The following is a 21,534-nucleotide window of genomic DNA, read 5'->3' as shown; positions in this document are numbered from 1 at the left end:
GCTGGGAAAAGTTCCAAACTTCTTCTGATTTTATTTCACAATTTTTAGATGATACAATAACGCCAACCACTTAACCATAAGAATAGGTTCCTAATACAACAGGCAATGTGAAAATGATGTATCAAAACTGGTATATTCTGAAACCTATCACGATATTTTATGGTGAACGAACCAATATTTAAGATCTATAAAAAGAATGAGTTTGTCTACCCGAGGATATCCTCATATGGGACGAGATCCGAGACCGTTGGATGTGTGATCCAACCATTCGAAAATCAAAAACAAACTCATATTCTCTTTCTTCTTTTTTGTTTTTGATTTTCGAACCGTTGGATCACACATCCAATGGTCTCAGAACCCTCATCCCTATGAGGATATTCTCGTGGTAGCCCAGGCCTTTAACTTAACCTGATAAGCAAATTCAAATTAACTTGGCGTACATACTTAAGGCAACCCTCACTCTCCCTCAAGCAATTCACTCTGTAAATCAGTAAATGGTTAAGCTGTGGGTTTGGTCTTAAGTTCATTGAAATCAGGTTTCAAATTTTGCAATTCGTTTGGATTCGATTACAATACAACCAGTATAACGTGAGTGGGGGCCCGGATTCCAGTTCGGGTACGTTCTAAAATATTCTGTGCCTAGGCCTCTATCAATCAAAATTCAAAATCCAGCCCATTTCCTTCCCTACATGTAACCATCAACTATGTAAGTAACGATTTGAATCACGCCATGTTGGCACGTCGCCACAAAGAGGGAGAGGGCTTTAAAAAACTAAAACCTTATAGTAGAGCCACAAGAAATCACAAATTTACATTTACATATTAACAATTTCAGTCACTAATTTGGTCGCTTATACAATTACCCTACATGATAACATCAAGGGAAAAAGGTATACAACAGCTTAAAAGATATTTTAACACAATTTTGTAAGTTAACATTTGGGACACAATCAGTCAAAACTTTCCACCTCGAATTCTATGAGCAATCTGGAAATCAAGTAAAAGAAAATAGTGAATATATGATAACAGAGGGGAGTGAAAAATGAAACACAGCGTAGTATGATACCTGGGAAAGAGAGTTAGAACCATTTATACAGCTTTGTCATCTACTTCAAGTATATGTATCTAAACGCCATTAAAAACCCAAATTGTGTCCCTTCTTCCTCTTCTCATCTCCTGAAAGATTACCACATTTGTTCATAAAATCAGTGTAGGTACTGTAAGACAATGTGATGGTGCAATGAGAACCAAATACCTCGGGTAGTACAAATGGGAAAAGGAAGAAAGAAACAACATACCAAAAGTACATTTTTCTGGAAATTAGAGTATTTTGATTGGTTTTAATGACAAGAAACAACTAGGGTGGAATAAAATTTAGCCTAAGCTAGAATAATTCCACGTTTCATCACAAGTAACATGATAAACAAATATACCTGCAAAAAGAGGAGCTTTTCCATTACCAATATGTTCTTTCCTCTTATTTTTTGAAGTGTTTTGACATCTCGATGCTTTGCCACGAGTGACCCTGTCCATTAAACTACTGATAGAAGATTCCAAAGCAGGTTCGCTGCAACATATCATTTGTAAGTTCCTTCCATAATTTGGTCAAGTGTACTCACAAAATTACAAGAATGAGATGATACAAAATTAATCATTGGAAAAGTTTTGACATCTATGCTACAGAAAACTTCACAAATCAGTTTGGTGCTCAAACAATTAATATACACAGTACTTCCCTAATCCATCTTGTAGGAGCCCTTTGCAACTACTTTAAGATTCTAAAGAGCTATGTATCTGGAAGACAACTATCAACATGTATGGTGCAAAAAGATGGTCAACATCATATCTTTCATTAAAACAACCATGAGAGAGAGAGAGAGAGAGAGAGGGAGAGAGAGAGAGGGGAGGTGGCCAACATCTTATGGCTGCTCAAACAAGAAAGGAAAATGCACATATCAAGCCTAACTTATTACAATAATTCATTTTAATCTCTGCCTAATTGCAAAAGAACTTTCAAAAGATAAATTTGACTTCAACACAAATATACTAGTTTTATACGCATGAGTGCACGACTAAGATCAATTCCAAAATACTACGAAAACTTCATACTAAGTGATTTAGGAAGAAGCTCTAAGCAAGCAACCATATCATGGATAACCAAATGAAACTAATGATTAGAACTTAATTCTTTATATTGGACCTTTGGTGAACATCAAATACAGGCATTTATGCACGTAACCTTCACTTCTCCCATGTAAGAGAAAAGTAAATGAAGGTAAAATTTCATACTTAATTATTAGAATATTTCATGAAGTGTATGCAAAATGAATCCAAACACAAAATCCTGAGAACCAAACTGTAGTATACATCCACCAAAACTATACGGAGAGGAAAAGCAAACCACTCACCAAGGTGTTGTTTGGAACTTGCTGGCTTCCTGTGCCAACACAAAAGAAAGGTAAAATGGATCCTGTTAGCCCATATGCATTTAATAGCAATAAAGTAATTCAAAACAAATGTGGGTGAGGATAAGCTGCTTACAATCTCCCATTTCTCAGTTGCCAAGTGTAACAGCTCAACTTCCCCATTATCATAAGCAACCTTCAAATGAATCAAAATGTTTGGTACTATCAAGCAAGGAGGATACAAGCTCTTCCAAAAAGCAAACAAACTGGTGCTAACTCTATGACCATAGAATCGATAAAATAATTGGTGAGAGGTGACAAGGGCTATGTCACTCATAGCATACAGTTTTAAATGCAAGAAATTCTATTAGTACAACGCCGATATCAGTATATTCCCCAATTACTATACGTGAATACATGAGTGCTACTACATCTAATTTATTGATCTCTATGTAACTCACCCTGTGAGAACTATTTTGGGAGTCAAATCCTTCGATAGAGCCTGAATAAAAACTGAAATAAACCAACACAATAAGAAAACATAAGTTATAAAATGAAACGTAACAAACACTGGCACAATTTATCATTAGTCTCACTCTCACCATTTATCCATTGGAGACCATAATTTAATTCTCTGACCAATTAATCTCTCACCGGGATCTCCAACTTCCTATCCATATCACCAACTACAACCGATTAACAGATATAACAGTTAACAAGCTCGAAATTCCATTCAAGGTGGAAAGTTATATTCAAACCTTTGAGTTACAATAATCTTTTAGTCTGGCTTCAGATGATGAAGCTGATTTTTTCTTAGTTGCCTTCCTGTCCTTCTCTCCTAACTGTCCACATTGTACTATATCTACCTCTTGTACTGAAACCTGAGATTCCAAAGATGAAGGTTTTGTAATTACAGAACCACAAGAAGATGAGATATCATCTCTTCCCTGGGTTGGTTTAGTATTTCCATTTGCCCCCTTTTCATGCTGAACTGTTTCTGCTGCTCCATTACCACCAGGAGACACCTCCCTCTTAGTTTTTCCCCGAGTACTGACCTGTCTAGTAGTTTGTTGGGATTCCAATTGCTGCACCGACAAATTTTCCTTTTCTTCCTTTATCCTGCATGCTGACTTATCTGCTTTCTTGTGCAATAGATGGTTACTCTTGGTGTGGTTTAGACCATCCAAGAGCATGCTATCCTCTTGAGATTTTCTACCTCGTTTGACCAGAGCGCTACTTGTCTGCTGTCGAAAGTGGACTTTGGTTAGGATACTCTTTATAATGCATTCTCTAAAACGTAGTCGAGATAAGAGGAACGATGTAAAATGTTTAGCGACCACCTACTCCAATAACATTGCATCCACATAAGTTGAGGACCTTCTCGATTGAAGTCTCATCAAAGGGGCAGTGAGTGACAGCAGTTGCATTTACCTACTTATGCCAAAGACCAAAATACATAAAAGAATTTTAGAGTAAATACCTACCACTGATTACAAAAGGCTAATAACAAACCCATAAATAACTTACCTCGTCACATGTGGTATCAAGACTAACTTTATAAAATGATGACGGCAGCATCATCAGTCCAGGAAGATTTGAAGGCATGATATGGCTAAGAAATTTTACAACGAGCACACCAATGTCTGCCAGAATATGTAGCCTCTGTTACCACACAATGTGAATTAGTAGTATCAGAAGGAAAAGGCTTAAAAAACAGAACCCCTTTATTTAAAATCAACTTCACATACCGAAGTTTTATGAACATCAATGGCATCCTCAGCTTTACGAATAGCACGAAATACATTTAATATAAACGACAGTGTGTCATTGGCAGCATTGTTACTGCTATCAGCTAAACTAGCACTGACGAGTGCCTGCACGATGGCAACAAGAGGACTGCAGAAATGCATACAAAAAAAACACAGAAAGTTAACACAACCCTATCGCATCTGATATTTTTGTTCAACGGTTCAAACTTGGTTTTCAATACATGTATAGAATGAGGAATAAATTAATTATGGGAAGACTATATAGACACACTACCTGCAAAATTGAGCATAAACTTCTTCATCTTGACAATCCTCAGAGGGAAAGGACAGATCATGAGCAAGAATGTGGATCAGATACACCACAATGTATCCTGGAAAGTTCGTCACTGTCCCTCCTTGATCCTGAACTGCAGAAGTTTGGTGGATTCGAGCTTCTTTATTGTACACCCGAATGAATTCTTCCATATATTTCAAGGACTACAACAGAATATGAAGTCAATCAACAAACGTTATCTAAGTTGCTTCAGAAAAATAAGTAAATTGAAAAAACAAAGTCTATGGACATTTATCTACATTAGCTTGCACATCTTTGACGCAATCTGAGGCTGCTAAAGCAAAAGTACATGCATATCTACTCGGTATAGCACGTTCCCTTAGAAGCTTATGTATTTTTTCCAGTAGCATTCTGCGCACAAGAGGTGAAGGATCCTGTAATGTAAAAATGAATATTACATAAAATGGAAAGTATTAACTATTTAACTATTAGGTCAAGGTCAACTGAATCAGTAAAGAAAAAACATAAAGGATCACGAAAGACAGTCCCCCAGCCCCCAACTAATAAAAATAAGTGCCACAAAAAAGAAGCCTAAAATCCAAGGATAAGTTTCTTCCACTTGTACAAACCCACAATGATAATGTTTGGAAAGTTGAGTATAGTCACATGCATATCCACATTCAAATATTCAATCTAATTTACCATGAGATCTACTATTTACATAGAACTACAGTCTGCATACCCGAGCCTTGAGAATCACCAAGTGAAATATCTGTGGTGAAATATGCAAATCCAATCTTCTAGCAAGCCGGAGAACAGACTTCGCAGCAGCTAATCTAACGTGAGCTGTGTCATTTTCGCTGCAAAATAAATTGATACAAAGCATAGATTAGAGTAACTCTTCGATGCTGCATACTAATTTGTATGCATTCAATCAACATGGTAATGCCGTAGTTGAGACAACTAAAGCTTTAGTTCAGAAAAAATAGTACAGTTCAGATCCATACCTAGAGACAGCATTATCTGAAAATTTACCCTCAGGAAGTATCTTTTCCAAAATGATAAACAAGTCCTTGATTTGATGTCTCACATCAGTTCCTTGATAAGGCAAAAAGCTTTTGACAAGTGTTTTCAGTCCATAAATCTGCATGTTGCTGACGATGTCGATAGTAAGTGTTCCATTATGTACAGTTACCAATTAATGCGTGCTAAGATCTAGATACTACTACTGGTGATGGGACCTAAGACACTGTCATAATTTCACTTCGGATAATCAAAAAGAAATGTCAGTATCAGTCTTTAATTCCTTAACAACAAAACTTTGGCATTCACTAAAAGGCTGTTGAATGCCATGAAATCCAAATGTTCATTTGACTCTATAATATGGTCGGTTTTCCAGTTTCAAGGTTTTTAGAGAAAATAGACAAGGGAACCTTTAAGACTTGTGTGATTGAGTTGGTAAGTTTTCAGATACTTGATGAGCACCATTATGAGATTATCATAAATGGAGTGCCTTGCTTGCATAACAATAACAAGACATGTAAAGTAATACATGCAACAAAAAACAATTATAACAACAAAGATATATGTGCATATGTATGTCATTTCTAAAGTTCTTCGGCTAACATGGTGGGTGGCATAATATACATGTTACATGGACACGCCATATTTTAAAAATAATCCATGTCAGATATGTATCCATGTGTCTGTCAAACACAACACGGACACATATTGTAAGTGATACACCTCAATTTTTTATATTTTTCGTGCCATACACTTCGTATTCGTGTCGGTATGACACATGTTTCCATGTCAATGTAACTTAGTAAATATACAAGGTGGGGATTTTCACTTTTTCTGATCGCATGCCAAAAGATACTTTGTTATGTGAAGACACAACCCGTTTCACTATGCAGAACACCCTACACAACATCTCAACATAGAATATTTTTTTATGCCTGTCTTGTTCATAAAGTCGTTATCTCATTTTACCATTTTAGATAGGAGCTTCGTTTAAGGGATGATGGTGCACGCAATCCCACATCACAAGTGCAGAGAAATATTTCCACAGGCAATAAAGCCAAAAGGAGGCACACCATACGTGTAAAGTGCAGTTAAGTCTGCAAACTACCAAACCCTATATGAGACTGGAGGCTTGTGCCCCTACTGCTTGCCTCAAGGGGAGATCTCTTAAAAGACTATATGACCTTACAAAATGAATACTTTCCTTGATAGCTATCCTTTCCAATAAAATAGTCGCTTAGGAGATGTCCATGCCAGTGTTTTTTGAGTCAAATGCCAATTAGTTTCGAGTTAAATGCCCAAATTCAATAATGTTAGTCTTTCAGGTAAATAACTAAATATGCTTCATGTGTAATTTCATACATACTATAAGTTACAGAATATAACAGAGATAAATGGAAGCAAATGAATCAAATAACATGAGCAGTTACTACATGAAAGTACTCTAGAGGTACATATTAGGTACCAATGTTCCCAATAAAAGCAGAAGTCCGAAATTAGAAGCTAATAAGTAATAACTTAATTGCATAATTCCTCTGCCCATACTAACCTTGAGTCTGCAAGAAGTGCTGCAGCCAGAATCCAAATCCAATACAGGGTGATCATCTGACAATTGCACCTAAACAAGTAAAAGTTCATATATGGACCCATTAAGTTTTTGAAAGCCTATAGAATGAAAAGAAAAATATACTTTCAGAAAAATATCCATCACAACTGACAAATTACTGAGAAATTAAGAAAAATGAAAAGAATAACTTACATCTGTTTCATGAAAAATTGTCTGAATGATACGTTTAATCTCTTTTTCCCGGGATTCAAACATTGACACAGAATACTGTGCAATACAGCCCAGAGACTGCAACACTGTAGAGATATTTCTCCTAGCACGAAGAGAATCGACAAGTTTCTGAAATGAGGAAAATCAACTGTAAATAACATTTTTTTTTTGGGTAGGTAAGCAGGGTTTTTAGAGAGGTCCCTTACCCCTTTTCATCCCAACTTACCATCAAGAACAGTATTACATGCCAAAAACTAAGAAACTTTCCGAGTGACTAGCTTTTCAAAACTCAAGGAACACTATAACATCTAAACGAAGTATTAACAATTTAACGAAGTATCCAACAAAGAACACTATTAACATAAATGAAGTATTTTGTACCTTCACAATAAATTCAGCTTTGCTAGAATGAAGTTTTAACTTTTAACATAATAAACTATCAAACATCTCATTCTCAATATCAACTTTCTTTATAACCCAAAGCTAAAGAATACCTTATATAAACTTGAGAAAGCTTGACCAGAAGCACCACCAAATGCAGCAATAGCAGAAATGGCATACTTTGACTGCAAACGAGTTCCCTTCAAGCATGCCCTCTCCAAGAAAGGATAAATAGCACTAAAGATGAATATCAAAGAGTTAAAGCTGGTACTGATATTGTAAAACTTAAACATGAAGGAAATTGCAGGTAAAAAGAAGTCAATCACTATCTCGAGTAGAATCATAGGTGACTCGAGAAACACTTCAACCAATGTTAATTGTAAAATAAGCTTTGATTTAAGTATCTCTATAAAACAACTCAAATCTTTAGCCACGCCTAAATTGGTGTCGGCACATTAATTGCATCTCACCATTTTCACTAAACTTAGCTAATATCTTCAGTCAAGCATTAGACAACCTAAATTCCTGGATCATTTTAAAGTAAACCACATATACAAAATAAATTTAGGATATGTAATTAAGTCAGTTAAATGAGGATAACTTTTAGATGAAGAGACATTAGTATATTATCATTAGATGAAAAGACATTTCGTTTTATACTAAATAGGTTTGGCAATGTCATTGTTTTATCTGCATACAGTAAGCCAATGAAAAGAAGATGCTATCACAAGATTGTTGCTTTTAAAAATCACGTATGAAGTACGTAAGCCTCAGAGATTGCTACAGAGCCACTTCCTATACACTAGTCAGCAAGCTGGCTACCCGTATACATTCAACTCGCGTACCTATTTTATTTACAGTAGTTTAATCAGCTGTTCTGTGTCCTTAATGGTCAGAAATATTCTAATTGATACTATTAACGGTCACTCACAATGCTCTAACAAAGTCAGGTCCCAGTTTCACGCATGCAATGACTATACAAAGTTAATTAAAAGGGGACTCAAAGCCCGCCTTTGCCCTTATAAAAGGAAATGGCTCATTTCTTAATCTATTTTTCTTTGTTACTTTTCCACTCGTCAAATTGTACCTCAAACTGCTTTAGAGTAAAATTTCTTGCTAGCGCATCTAAAAGGATTTAAATTGGAAGAAAAGAAGACATCAAGCATAACAAATATTTCATTCTTGGAAACAAACTTGCCTGAGTTCAATTGCTATATAACAGCTTGCCTTCACTAATATCTGAAGCAGCTTATCAAAAAATGGGTGTTCCTCCTCAGACAACAGCATCCTTAACTGATCTTCAGATCCTCTCAGTAAGGAAGGACAAATGCTTACAACATTCTAGCTCAAGTAATTAATGGAAGATTCATAGTTAGTAACAACTATATTCTACCAATGCATATTTGAATATAAAAAGTAAATCAAAATAACATAAATCAAAGTATCATACTAAAAGAAAAAATTAAATAATGACAAATGGTTTAACATTAGTATAGAAAGCAAGATAAACGCATGAAGATGTTAACAGAAGCATACAGACCCTCAAGGTTATGATGGATGATAAGATCAAGAATTACATGAAGTAACTACACCCAAACAAGAATTTTTCTTTTTTCTTTTTTTAAAACAAGAATCAATCTTAACTATTCCCATCTAGGCCCGATTAATATAATAGACTTCATTAGCCAAGCTTTTATTATCCTACAAATCCCAGGCCAATATATATGCACACATCCACGAGGAAAGAGACTTACAATGTTTCATACCACAAACCAACGACTTAAAGACCAACTTCAATGTCGATGGTCACAAACGTTCACTATTCTTGATGCTTCTAAGAAATTAGACCCCAACACAATTATTCAGAATGACTGATCACTCTGACAATAAAGGAGTCATTCCAATACTTTTAGACTGACGAAAAGTAGTCAAACAAGTTAAGGAGTTCGTCCTGCACATTTTCACAATTAACAACCATCTGATCGATTTGAACATTCAAATTGGACTATATTTTGTTGAGGGGAATGAATAAGGTGGAAATTCAACTCATTCTACACATAACAACAAATTAATTCACCACACACATCGGGAGCCCAAGATGAGAAGCGGGAAGAGGACCAGCACAAGCCACCAGGAGAGAGGGGTAGCAACAGGTAGAGGGATATGTTTGAATTGAGAAGGTTGTTTACCATAAGCAGATTGACTGATGATGCCTCCAAGTGCTTGTTTTCGACAGTTTTACTTGAAAGATCTAATAGAATCTGTCGCAGATGCTCCGACCCAAATATGTTGAACGAGCATTTTATGGAAAGTATTCGCAGGAACTCAAAAAGTGGATGTTTATCGCGTACCCCATTTAAAAGTGCCTCCTGGAGAAGTACAAGAAGTGAAATTGATGATTAAAGCAAATCCAAATGAAAAGAAGAACGCACAACATGGTACAATTACATTTTGAGATCATATAACATCTATAATGAGATCCTAAAATCACAGAGAAATACCATTTAGAATCAGAGAAATTCATAGCTAACGAGTTCATAAACCGTTAAGGGAAAAAATATACTTCCAAAACTCCACAGAAAATTCACAGCAACCACCCCCTTGTTTTTGGTAATACAAGCCTTTAGGTATAACTCCTCACTGAAGACTCAAGGTATCCTATAACAAGATATCGTCCGCGTATATGGACAATTATGTACACCAGAGTCAAATGAAAGAGAAAAAAACAAACTCACTCTATAGTATTGTATATTTCTCTCCTTTGGATTGGTAGTATGAGCCGTAGATGTCTCCACATCCAACAGGTGTAATAAATTGTCAAAAATGCCATTGTCTTTCATTTGTTGCAATTTTTGGAAGCACTCTTCGGCTTTAAGTGGATCAACAAAGCATGCCGACATTTTCCTACATGAAATTCCAATTTTCTTCTGAACTTCATCTGACATATTCTCCTGCAAGATTCCTTAAATGCTTCAATGATCAAACTAAGATTACAGATCCAAAAAATGTAAAACTACATAGATTGTTCTACTTAAGAATCGCTTATGCAGATAAAAGAATAAAAAATAAGAAAACATAAAACCAACTATTGAAGATGGGCATCCAACTTAAAACCAATTGGTGATAAGTGGAGAGGACCCAAGACTTGTATAATTGTATCCGTGGCTTAACATATTCCATGTGGGAGTGTGGAACTAAACATTCAAGACACCCCTTTACGTGTGGCATTACTTGAGCCTAACACGTGGACACACATACTTGGGTTATGTCGAGTAAACAACAGCCCACTTTGATACCATATTGAAGATGGCATCCAACTTAAAACCAATTGGTGATAAGTGGAGAGACCCCAAGACTTGTATATCATTAAGTGTGGCTTGTAATATCTCATGTGGGACTAAACATCTCAACACCAGCAGTAACGATATACCACATTTGACATCTTAAACAACTTGTATACAAAACGAAAAAGAAAACCATAAAATAATAAAATCAACATAAGAAAGATGAAAATAATGAAAAATAAAAAGCAGTTCACATTGAAAGGAAGATATCTTCTGGAGAGATACTATCTGCATTAAGGAAACCGGGAACAAAGGCTGGAAGAAAAAGGATTATGTGGTAAAGAAAACATACTAATGTTGAAATATAATGGAACGAGCGCACATTAAGATTTAAAGTTTAGTTTATACATATTAGGATGACTTTGTTATGCCAGTGTGAGGTTCGCCTAATCCTCCCATGTGCAAAGCATCTTCAATAAGGTCCTTTTGCCATCTGTCAATTGACAGACGGGAGAAAACGAGGTGAACCACAAACTTGTCACCAGTTGTTACGTAAATACAAAACCTAAGAGATGCTCAGCATCATAGATTCACAGTTCTCAACAACGTACAATACATGATACCTATAGTACTATACGATACACAATATATCATATATGGCACAATACACTTCCAACGCATGAAACAATTACGATACGCAATACATCCTGTATTTGTGATACAGAATACACTTCAAACGCACGAAACAATTAAAAAACTTATTCGAGAACGAGTTTTAAGATTTATTAGTTTTTTCTTCTCTTTCCTAAGCTTTGTAAAGTCATTTTAGGCTTTAGTTATGAAAAACAACAACCATAACCCAAAGCAAGCTTTACGTACTCATCTAACAGCTAGCTTCGCCCTTTATGTATAAAACTAATTTGAGCCCAATGGTTTGGTTTAAACTGATGACATTTTTTACAATACGCTAGTAATATTGTATGTGATAAGACTTTATATGTATGAATATGGATGCACTTACATATGCTAGCACAAACACATGAAACTACAAAAATCTATTTTAAACATATCATAGTATCATACAATACATAATACCGTCCAATACGATTCTCGATAACCTCAAAATAAAAAAATGATACACTATAATATATACGATTTAATAATTATGCTCCGCTAATATATGAACTTTGCTCTATAAGTATAATACCTTATCTTCTTTTCGAAGACCCAAAAAGACGTGCATCTCCATCTGCAACCTGGGAGCAAACGAGTTTTGAGTGAAATGGTAATTCCATCAGTAGACATATCAGTAGCCGAGTACAAGTACCTCCATTTCTGAGATAAGATGGAATGCAACGCCTTTACATGAGCAGCTGTGAAAACTGAAAACAGGAAAATCCAGTGCCTCATCCTCTCCTCCACAGAAAGTGAAGAAGGAAATAGATCTTCTGCAAGCACAATATCCATGTTCTGTGGTCTGCAAAAATGGACAAACATAGAATCACGTCCAGAAACACGCAAAAAATTCAGAAGGTAATTAGCCTGTACTAATTCTATAGGTAGCAAACCTGAACTCCTTGCAATCTTTGTCATAGCACAGCATCAAAATTTTGCATGGAATCTGTTCAAAGTGGTCACTAAGTGCTATAAGACCTTCAGAACACTGGGTGCAATAGTCTCGATAAAGTTCCAGCAATTTCTGCATGGTATTCTTTCTGACAGAAACCTGAGAACCAAAAAAAAGGGAAACTTGTGAGTAAGCATGAAAGCAATCCACCCAAAAAGTCAGGAAGAGTAGTTTCTGAATGCAAATACACCTTCTTGTCGAAGACGTTCCATTGCACGCAATATTATCTCAGATGGAATGCATTTCAAATTGGATTTAGCCAAATCACAAACTGTGACCACTGCTTGTGTTCGCACTTTATCATCAAAGTCTAGCAGGCGTCCTTCCAGGGCAGCTGCCAGAAGTCATTAGTTTCCCAGTACAAAATTACAGATTAGAACAGGACGGATATAATTTCATCATTTAAATGTTGTGAAGTTTGCAATAAAACTTACCAAGAATTTCAAGTGTCTCACTGCCAGAGGGAACAGCAGTGTAGCAAGCTTTAGCACATTGGAGTGCACTAATCCTAACTTCTACAGATTTATCAGAAAATCTTTTCAAAAACTCAACAAAAAGTTGACGATATTCCTGTACAACATGGCGTCCAGGCAAGGCAAAAAGCTTTCCAATCAAATCGACAGCTTTTATCCGGACATCAACCTGATCAGTCTGTAAATGTATAAAGTGATCAATAGATCAGGTAAGTACTGATTAAACAATACACAAATCTAAACAGAGCTTGGAACAGATTCAGTATACAACACAATAGTATCTACTCCTGGTTGTTTGATTCAAAGTAAGAACTTTGGATCCCAACAATTCTCTCTTCTCCGTTCAGAAAGAAGTATCATTTAATGTTGAAAACTGGTAGTGCGCGTTCTTTAGTTTGGGAACCAGCTTGCTGGGGGTAAACAGTTCAGATTTATATGATTCTTTGTGAATGAACTATTAATTGGGACTCATATCCACACTCCCTAAACTTGTCAAAGAACCAAAATTGTCGCTTAGACTAAGAATAATAGAAGGCGTTGATCCTGAAAAATATGTCCTGTGTGTGACTGTGTAGTAACTTTGAGACACATAGATTTACTAAAGCATGAGTGATGCAAATTAATAGGATCAGATCATTGCAAGGATTAGTAAATCATAAACTTTAGAAGCATCCAACTCAAAACCTATTGGCAATGAGTGGAGAGGCCCTGCAACTTATATACTGTTGTGCAAGGCTTTCAATGGGACTAAACTAAACATCTCAACAAGCCCCCTCACGTGTGGCGTACTTGAGCCTGACATGAGGACAAACATACTTGGGTGACATGAAGTAAACGGGCCCTTTGGGCCAAATACATTAGCTTGCTCTAATACCATCTCAAACTTTGAGAGCATCCAACTCAAAACCAATTGGTAAATGAGTGGAGAGGCCCATGAACTTATATACTGTTATGAAGGCTATCAATGTCCAATGCAAGACTAAACAAAACATTTGAGCATAAACAACTTTAATATTAATAAAGATAATGGCACCACATACTAGTAGTTCATGTGTCAAGCTTGGGATGACAGTAAGAAGCATCTGAGGAGCACACTGGAAAATCTCAAAAATAATTTCATGGTAATATTCTTTAAGCTCACTCCCCACAGAGTCTCTATCCAATATGGAAGATGTTAAAAAACCTTGGACAAAGGGCTCAAGCTTCTCTGTGCATTCTTGAATGACAGAAACAGCAAGTCTAAAAGAAGCGGGAGCTGCACCCTGAGAATGAACAGCTAAGATATTAGACAGTAGCTGGCATAGAGATATCTGTCTTTGACAAGAATATCATTCATTGAAAAATTAATATATAAACATTGTGTAGCGGGTCATATCATCCTCAGTTACTGAATGCACCAGCATCTATACAATCAATAGATATTTCTGACAAACAACCCACATGTGACTGAGCAATATCTTATAAAGAATAAAAAATAAGCACACTAGAACGATGTTGTGTCTTTCAGTAAAATGGACAGTGAACAATAAGCGGGCTAACGTGCCAAACTAGTTAGCACAGCTTAGGGCCACGTAGGCGCCCTCATATAAGCCTCTTCTACTATTTCAACAGCAAAAAAGGTTTTTATGTTAATGGTTCGTGTTTACAGGGCCCATACAAGGTATCATACTAGTCCAGATATTGTATTAGGCTGGCTCATATCATGGTAAGTACAAAATGGCACATGCATACCTTTTCCTCCTTCAAAAGATTCCGCAAAATCACATCCAATAGTGGTTGAGAAACTTTCTCCTCTAGGATAAGAGTCATTATGGACAACATAGACTGCAGCAAACTTTGCTGATGATGTTCTCTGCAAAAAAACCATTTCATCATCATTAACAACATCAAACATCCTCATATGACTAAACAATTAGGTAAAGACAAAAAGAAACAAACAGACGAAATTGCCGGCTTCAACATGGGCTAGGACAAAGATTGAAGCATCTCATATATTATCAAAACTAAGTTCATGGTATTCGCTTTTTATAGATCATCTTTAAGGAAAATAAAAAAGAAACAAACAATACAGAAATCCGAACTATTTGTAAATGAAAGATTTACTTCATTGAGGAATGAAGTGATAAAATGAACATAGATTATAAATTAGGTGAAGCTAAAAGAGCACACAAAGTAACATAAAAAGGTTGGCATATATACCATTTCTCGATTAAAAAAAAAGGATTCAATAGGTAGATCTTGGAACGGACTTTGATCGCCAAAGGAGAATATAGCACTACTGGGCTGAAAGTTGATAAAATTACAAAGATAACGGACAGAGCAAGTATTCCAATCACAAGTTCAGATGTTCTCATTGGGAGGGGGTGACATCTAACTTGGAAGTAAGGCTGATTTCCAAAATTCATCTCACAATTGGTTCAGTTTAAACTAAATGATTTATACTAAGCCCCTGATTCAAACTATGATAGTTCTGGCAGGCTTCAGGTTTAGTAGTTAAAGAGAAAGAAGCAAAGGATATTCCTTATGAGAATCCCTAATTCCCCTGGATCCCTTTCTATACGTAAATCAACAAGGAAGCAACGATTTGAATACCATACCATCCAAAAATCCTCAGCACGCTTGGTCTACAACCACAAGCTAGATCCCTCCACCAAAAACATTTTTCCAAGAGAGAAAGTTCATGGCAATCATCATACCAAACCACCTCCAGTTGTGGATGGAAAATGCCTCACAGTCTAAAGCTATTTCTAAGTTTCACAATGGCCCTTTCACGAAGTGTCTTCATCTTTATTTCTAATGTAATCCCCACACTCTCTACTAGCATCACAAGAATAAGGACAGGTAGTAAATGGATAAACAGAACTTCTTCGGTATCAATATTTGAAAAAAAGATTTGAGAAGAGAACTTCTTCAGTAAAATGGACAGGTAGTATTATAGCATAATAATACCATAATAAATGGAGCCAGTTCCAAGGAATGAATTTTGCACTTTATTAGCGTTGAAAGAAAATTCATCAACCTAATCAAAATTTCAGGCACCCTAAGAGGAGAGTATATAGCCTCCACCACATGCTTCCTTGACAAGGCTCTAAGGAGAGCACAGCACCCAACCGCATCTAAGTAATACACTAATACTACTTAAAACTTTACGAGATTTATGTTTTGCTTAAGTTATCAAAAAGTTAAAAGCATTACAAATTTAATTTATCCAATGGTCGGTTTAATTAATTTTGCTTCACAAATCATAATCAATACAATAGTCGTAGATCCCAAAATCATACACTCTGTTTGGCTACAATGTTTGATGGATGACGCCCAACTAAGAAAATATGTTTCACCTTAGATGGATACTTGGATGAATAAGCGATAGTATTCCCCTTAAGGAATTGTTCACATCTTCTCCAGATTACAGCATCAACATTAAATGTGTTAAACAGAGTAATATACTCAGACAATTGGACTTTCTAGCTATCTATATAGAGAGAGAGATTTCACATACTGTAGAGCAGGGAAGAGTTCTACTATTCTAAACATTTGTAATCAAACAAGAATTCAGAAACTATGATAGCAAAAAGTTTCCAACTTCTTATGGGGCAGGAAGTAAAAAATGCTTAGAAATATATTAAAAGCTGATAAAATATTTGCTTGACTTCAAATAGGAAAAACTAAGAGCAGAAAAGGTATTGAAACATGGATTATGTTATTGCCAATATTATATGCAGCTTATCAGCCAGTAAATAATGCTTACAGGTACTTATTTGACTGGTGTCACCATGTGTGGTATAACATTTGAAACAAATGCTGAAACACAACAACACGCATGAGCATTTAATAGCAGAAAAGGTATTGAAACATGGATTATGTTATCAAGAAATGTAGGCAGTAAATTGACAGGTATCAGAATTTTAAAATTAGAAAATAATTAACTCTTATTTACCTGACACAGACAACACGCATGAGCATTTAAAATTGTTAACTCTACCTCACAACCGAGAAGAAAATATTAAACATTTCCAAAACTAGATCGTCACAACCAATGTCCATCATAAGCAAGCAACATTTGAGTCTAGCAACAGTCTCCAATATCTTAACCCTCCTTGTGAAATAAGGACTCTTTGTATCAGATAGCTCCGAAAACATACTAGTAATAAGAGTAAAAATTTCCTGAAAATAAATGTTCAATATTATTAATCGAATAGCCTAAAATAAGGACTCCACTATTACAATTAATTATTAAAAAAAAAAAAAAATTACCCGTAATATTTCATCACTATAAGGTGGGTCAGGTGCAAGAACACGAATGATCTGACACAAACAACCAGCTACAAGAACTCTAACATCTTTATCTTTATGCTGAAGTAGGTTATGAGGCTTAACCTTAATAAGAGATTTACTTAAAGGCTCTATTGCAGCTTTTAATGATGAAGACTGACCTAAAACTGGTAATGCATCTTCTGCTTCCTGAAAGTAGAAAAAAATAGTTAAAAAGGTTAATAAGAGAGAGAGAGAGAGAGAGAGAGAGATTACTCTGAGTAATTTGAGGAGAGTGTCTTTGTTTAAACGAGGTTTAAGAACAAGATCAGTAAGACGTTTTCCAACATCTTCAACTACTTTCTTCGCGCGTTTTTCTTCATCGTTAGACATGATGAGAGAAATGTTTTTTTTCTAGGGTTTGCTTTTTTTTTTTTTTTTTTTTTCTCTCTTCAACACGGATAAAAATAGAGGAGGGAAAAAAAGAATGATGAAAAAGAGGAGAGAAAATATGGGCCAATGGGTAATTAACTAATATATTCACCTCTACAAAATTTCAAATAGGATGTTTGATTCCGTATGAATGTAAAAATTGATAAAAAAAACGCGCCGGATGGAATGAAACATCCAGTTTGAAGTTTAAAAAAAATTTGAAAAAATACACGAGATAGAATAAAACATTCCGTCCGATTGGAAGTTTTAGTCTCGTTTTGACTTAGGAAAATAGTCACCCTTGTATTGGGCAGGGTTTTTTTAGCATTTGGAGGTGAAAATTCTCAATTCCCCTCATATTGACTTTGCATTAGAAATGTTTTTCAGCATTTAGAGGTGAAAATTCTCAATTCCCCATACTACTTACATTGGAAATGCTATAATAATAAATAAAAAGTAGTCAAGTGATGAATCATAATTTCTCTCCTACCACGCACCGGTTATGACAACCTGGATATAAACTATGAACTAGACTCATGATGAGATCATATTTAGGAGAGATACCTTCCTAGCATCAAACACCAAATTTCTAACAATTTGGTGTTTTTCCATTTTCAAGAGAGTCACATGTTGATAAAAACACTAAATCGCCCAAAATTTGGTTCCAACTCTGGTGTTATATTAAATGTCTCTCGCGGTTTTGGATATCGAAAATTTGATGTCAAAAACCACATCATTTGATATCAAAAATTTAATGTTTCTCCTAAAAATGGTTGTTGTTTTTTTGGTTTGGTTAAAAATTTTTGGTTTCTTTCCTAAAAATGCTATTGAGAACGAGAAATTAATACTATTTTATTAAATTAAATTAAACTAGTGGTACAATTTGATCTACATCCCAAACTCTGAAAATGAAGGAACCATTCTCTACTAATAGGCTAATAATAATATTACAACTCTATTCTCATTTCAAGAGAATAAATTACAACTCCCGATGCATCTCTTGTAAAAAGAGGATAAACAATTCTCGCCATTTTGTTTTCCTACTTGAGGGTTTTAATAAAATCAAAAAACCCAGGGCCTGCACGTTTGCGCAGTTCTTCGCCAGCATCCTTTGCCATGATAACCATATCTTCAAGAACATATGGACCTTTCCTTGAAGTTTCAAGAACTGAAACAAGAAACAAAGTTTGGGTCAGTTAGAAACAGTATAACTTTACCATAAAAACAGAATCCTAACTTCAACCCTCAATGTGCATACCTCGGGTTCCATCTGGGGAAGCCACTAAACCTCTGAACACGCAATTTCCATCTTTGTCTCTATAGGCGTAGCCTGCAATTGGAGTTCTACATGAACCATCTAGTGTTTCAAGGAATGCCCTCTCGCAGGAAACAGCTAACCTGGTTTCCTCGTGATTTAACGAGGCAATGTAATTAGCCTGCAAACAAAGAAGTAAAAGCATGTGAAAAACTGTATGATACATAGGAAAGACATTAACTACATTACAAAGAAAAAGAATTATTTCGTTATATAGAGGAAAAAGAATCGAAAAAAGATAACAGGGAAAAAGTAAGAGCAATTTTTTTTTTTTTTCTTTTAATTTCTTCGTGTGTCTGTATCTTTTCGTGGAGGAGGTTGCTTACTGCTTAGGTTATTCGAGTAGACCCTCCAAATTATAAAGTAATTGAATGGGAAAACAAGGTCACACATTTGGCAGCTTAATCGAGGTTTGAAGTAAGAAGTCCCACACCACAGCAAAGCTTGCTAATTAAAACAGTTAATTGGGTGATTTAGATAAATAAATGTTTTAATGGAGTAATTACCATCTTGTCATCATTCGTTCGACAAGCAATTCCAATTGCTCCTTGAGCAATGGCCGGAAGCATTTCCTCAATTGACAGAACTGCAGTGACTTTATCAGTCATGTTTAGGCGTTTCAGACCAGCCAAAGCCAGTAAAGTCGCTTGGACTTTCCCTTCATTAAGCTTTTTTAATCGTGTCTGAACATTCCCTCTAAAGTTCTCCACCTGTAGCATGACATCCATTCAACAAGGTAAAATCAAAACTACATTAAAGATTAGACAACACAATGGGTGATAGACTGATAGTAGTAGAATTTGCAGACATCAGAAGCAGTGATAATGGACATTTTCGGAGGCAAAGTTAAGAGATTGTCCAGGGACAAGGGAGTGCTGATTCTTGTGATAGACAGACTCTAATTAACCAAACAACTAATGGGCTGTAACAAAAACAATTGGGCGGTTTTCGGAGAAAGTTTATGCATGGTTTGACTGAAAAATGTTTTCCTAGAGGACATGGATGTGCTGCCCATCAAGATATGAATCAGTAGAATGGATAACAGATGATGACAGACAAATTTTTATTTTTGTGACACTCTTCACAAAACAAAAACCTTGCCCCATAAATTACCAACTCGTAATTCAAGACCATGCCTGTGATCTTCTTAAAAGGATTTACTACCTCTAGAGTAGATGGAACCTAATTAACGCCAACAAAACATAATACATATGAAACCACTAACCTTGAGTGCCGGATATCTGTAAAGTATTTGTGATTGTCTCCTGAGTGAAGCACTACCAACAACACTCCCAGGTGGAAGCTCTGCTAAAGAAGCTGCACTCAACGAAATGAACGCATCTCGAACATCCTCCCGGGGAAGGTTGCAAGGCAAAATAGTACCATTTGGTAAATATGTAGGTACATCTTTCATGGAATGAACAGCAATATCAATATCACTATTTAAAAGTGCCTCATCTATTTCTTTCGTAAAAAGTCCTTTACCACCTATATCTGCAAGGGGCTGATCTAATATTTTGTCACCAGTTGTTTTTATTATCACAATATCAATGGCCCCTTCTTCAGCCAATTCTGAATGCAAAGCAATTAGCTTTGCTCTTGTTTCATAAGCCTGCGCAAGTGCAAGTGGGCTGTCCTACATAAGGAACAACATGAATTCATCCAAGATGCATATGCAGTATAAATCGACCCAATGCCCAAAAACAATAAGTAGCTAAAATCAAGTAGAACATTATACCTTCCTCGTGTGCCAATTCTGATAAGAGAAACTTTCGTTTGGAGTTGTTGTTCAGTTACAGCAGTAGCTTTTGTAACCATAAGCTTTCTAGAAACTTGGGTTTTAAAGGAAGGAGGAGAAAAGCCAGAGAATGTAATAGAAGAAGAATGGGTGGTAATGTTAGAAGAGGAAGAGAATTTAGAAGTATCAGGAAAAAAAGGATGCTGCTTGAAAGTAATTATCTCCATGGAGAAGAAAAAACTAATGAAGAAGCAGAGAAAGAGGAGAAAGAATGAAAAGAAGAAAGAAGAGATGGAGTTTGGGTTTTGAAGATTGGATTGTAAAAGATAATGTCAGTAGATAAACCAATCACAATCAAACACTTTCTTACCCATTTGCATCTTTTTGTTTTTGTTTTTTTTTTATATCATTTGACAGTTGAGCAGTCTTTTGTTTTTGTGCTGTTAATAATTGAGACTTGATCCAGTATTACAAAATTTTAGATTCATTAGTCCAAATGTCTAATCATTTATATATGTAAAACTGTAAAATGGGTTTAAAACGTATAATATGTAAAAGAAACGGTAAAAACCGATAATAAAAATACGATAAATAAGAAGTTTGATTTTTTATAAAAGTGGAAAAAAAAATAGGCACAGAAAATAAAAAAATAATAATACAAATAAAATAAAATTCAAATACATTAAAGTATCAAATTATCAATTACTCATTTAAATATTAAAAGTTTTAGATTCATTACCAAAACACAACCCTAAATAAAATACTACTAATTACCAACTATAATG

At 35.5% G+C, this 21,534-nt stretch overlaps 2 protein-coding genes across 2 annotated transcripts; both read right to left on the bottom strand.

Moving 5' to 3' along the window:
• Window positions 1–786: 786 nt before the first annotated feature.
• On the bottom strand, window positions 787–17,720 carry LOC147501042 (ARM repeat superfamily protein). The gene is made up of 31 exons (XM_086606078.1): window positions 17,541–17,720; window positions 17,268–17,474; window positions 16,996–17,177; window positions 14,745–14,865; window positions 14,054–14,275; window positions 12,975–13,191; window positions 12,729–12,874; window positions 12,482–12,639; window positions 12,241–12,390; window positions 12,121–12,169; window positions 10,365–10,580; window positions 9,819–9,998; window positions 8,828–8,970; window positions 7,743–7,866; window positions 7,231–7,377; window positions 7,021–7,089; window positions 5,456–5,592; window positions 5,191–5,308; window positions 4,748–4,882; window positions 4,449–4,651; window positions 4,154–4,301; window positions 3,933–4,067; window positions 3,750–3,836; window positions 3,164–3,649; window positions 3,008–3,075; window positions 2,867–2,918; window positions 2,542–2,601; window positions 2,409–2,437; window positions 1,434–1,567; window positions 1,067–1,176; window positions 787–987 (listed from the first exon to the last, which is right to left on the bottom strand). Exons 1-30 carry the CDS (start codon window positions 17,655–17,657, stop codon window positions 1,136–1,138), a joined length of 4,281 nt encoding a protein of 1,426 aa, XP_086462204.1. The 5' UTR covers window positions 17,658–17,720; the 3' UTR covers window positions 787–987; window positions 1,067–1,135.
• Window positions 17,721–18,523: 803 nt separating this feature from the next.
• HEMC (hydroxymethylbilane synthase) lies at window positions 18,524–21,157 on the bottom strand. Its single transcript, XM_086606076.1, has 5 exons — window positions 20,750–21,157; window positions 20,237–20,642; window positions 19,518–19,721; window positions 18,955–19,132; window positions 18,524–18,864 (listed from the first exon to the last, which is right to left on the bottom strand). Exons 1-5 carry the CDS (start codon window positions 20,974–20,976, stop codon window positions 18,737–18,739), a joined length of 1,143 nt encoding a protein of 380 aa, XP_086462202.1. The 5' UTR covers window positions 20,977–21,157; the 3' UTR covers window positions 18,524–18,736.
• Between the last annotated feature and the right edge of the window lie 377 nt (window positions 21,158–21,534).

This window comes from Coptis chinensis, chromosome 4, assembly GCF_015680905.1.
Source record: "Coptis chinensis isolate HL-2020 chromosome 4, ASM1568090v1, whole genome shotgun sequence".
In the NCBI taxonomy this organism is placed as follows: domain Eukaryota; kingdom Viridiplantae; phylum Streptophyta; class Magnoliopsida; order Ranunculales; family Ranunculaceae; genus Coptis; species Coptis chinensis.
This window is presented reverse-complemented; position numbering and strand designations above follow the sequence as displayed.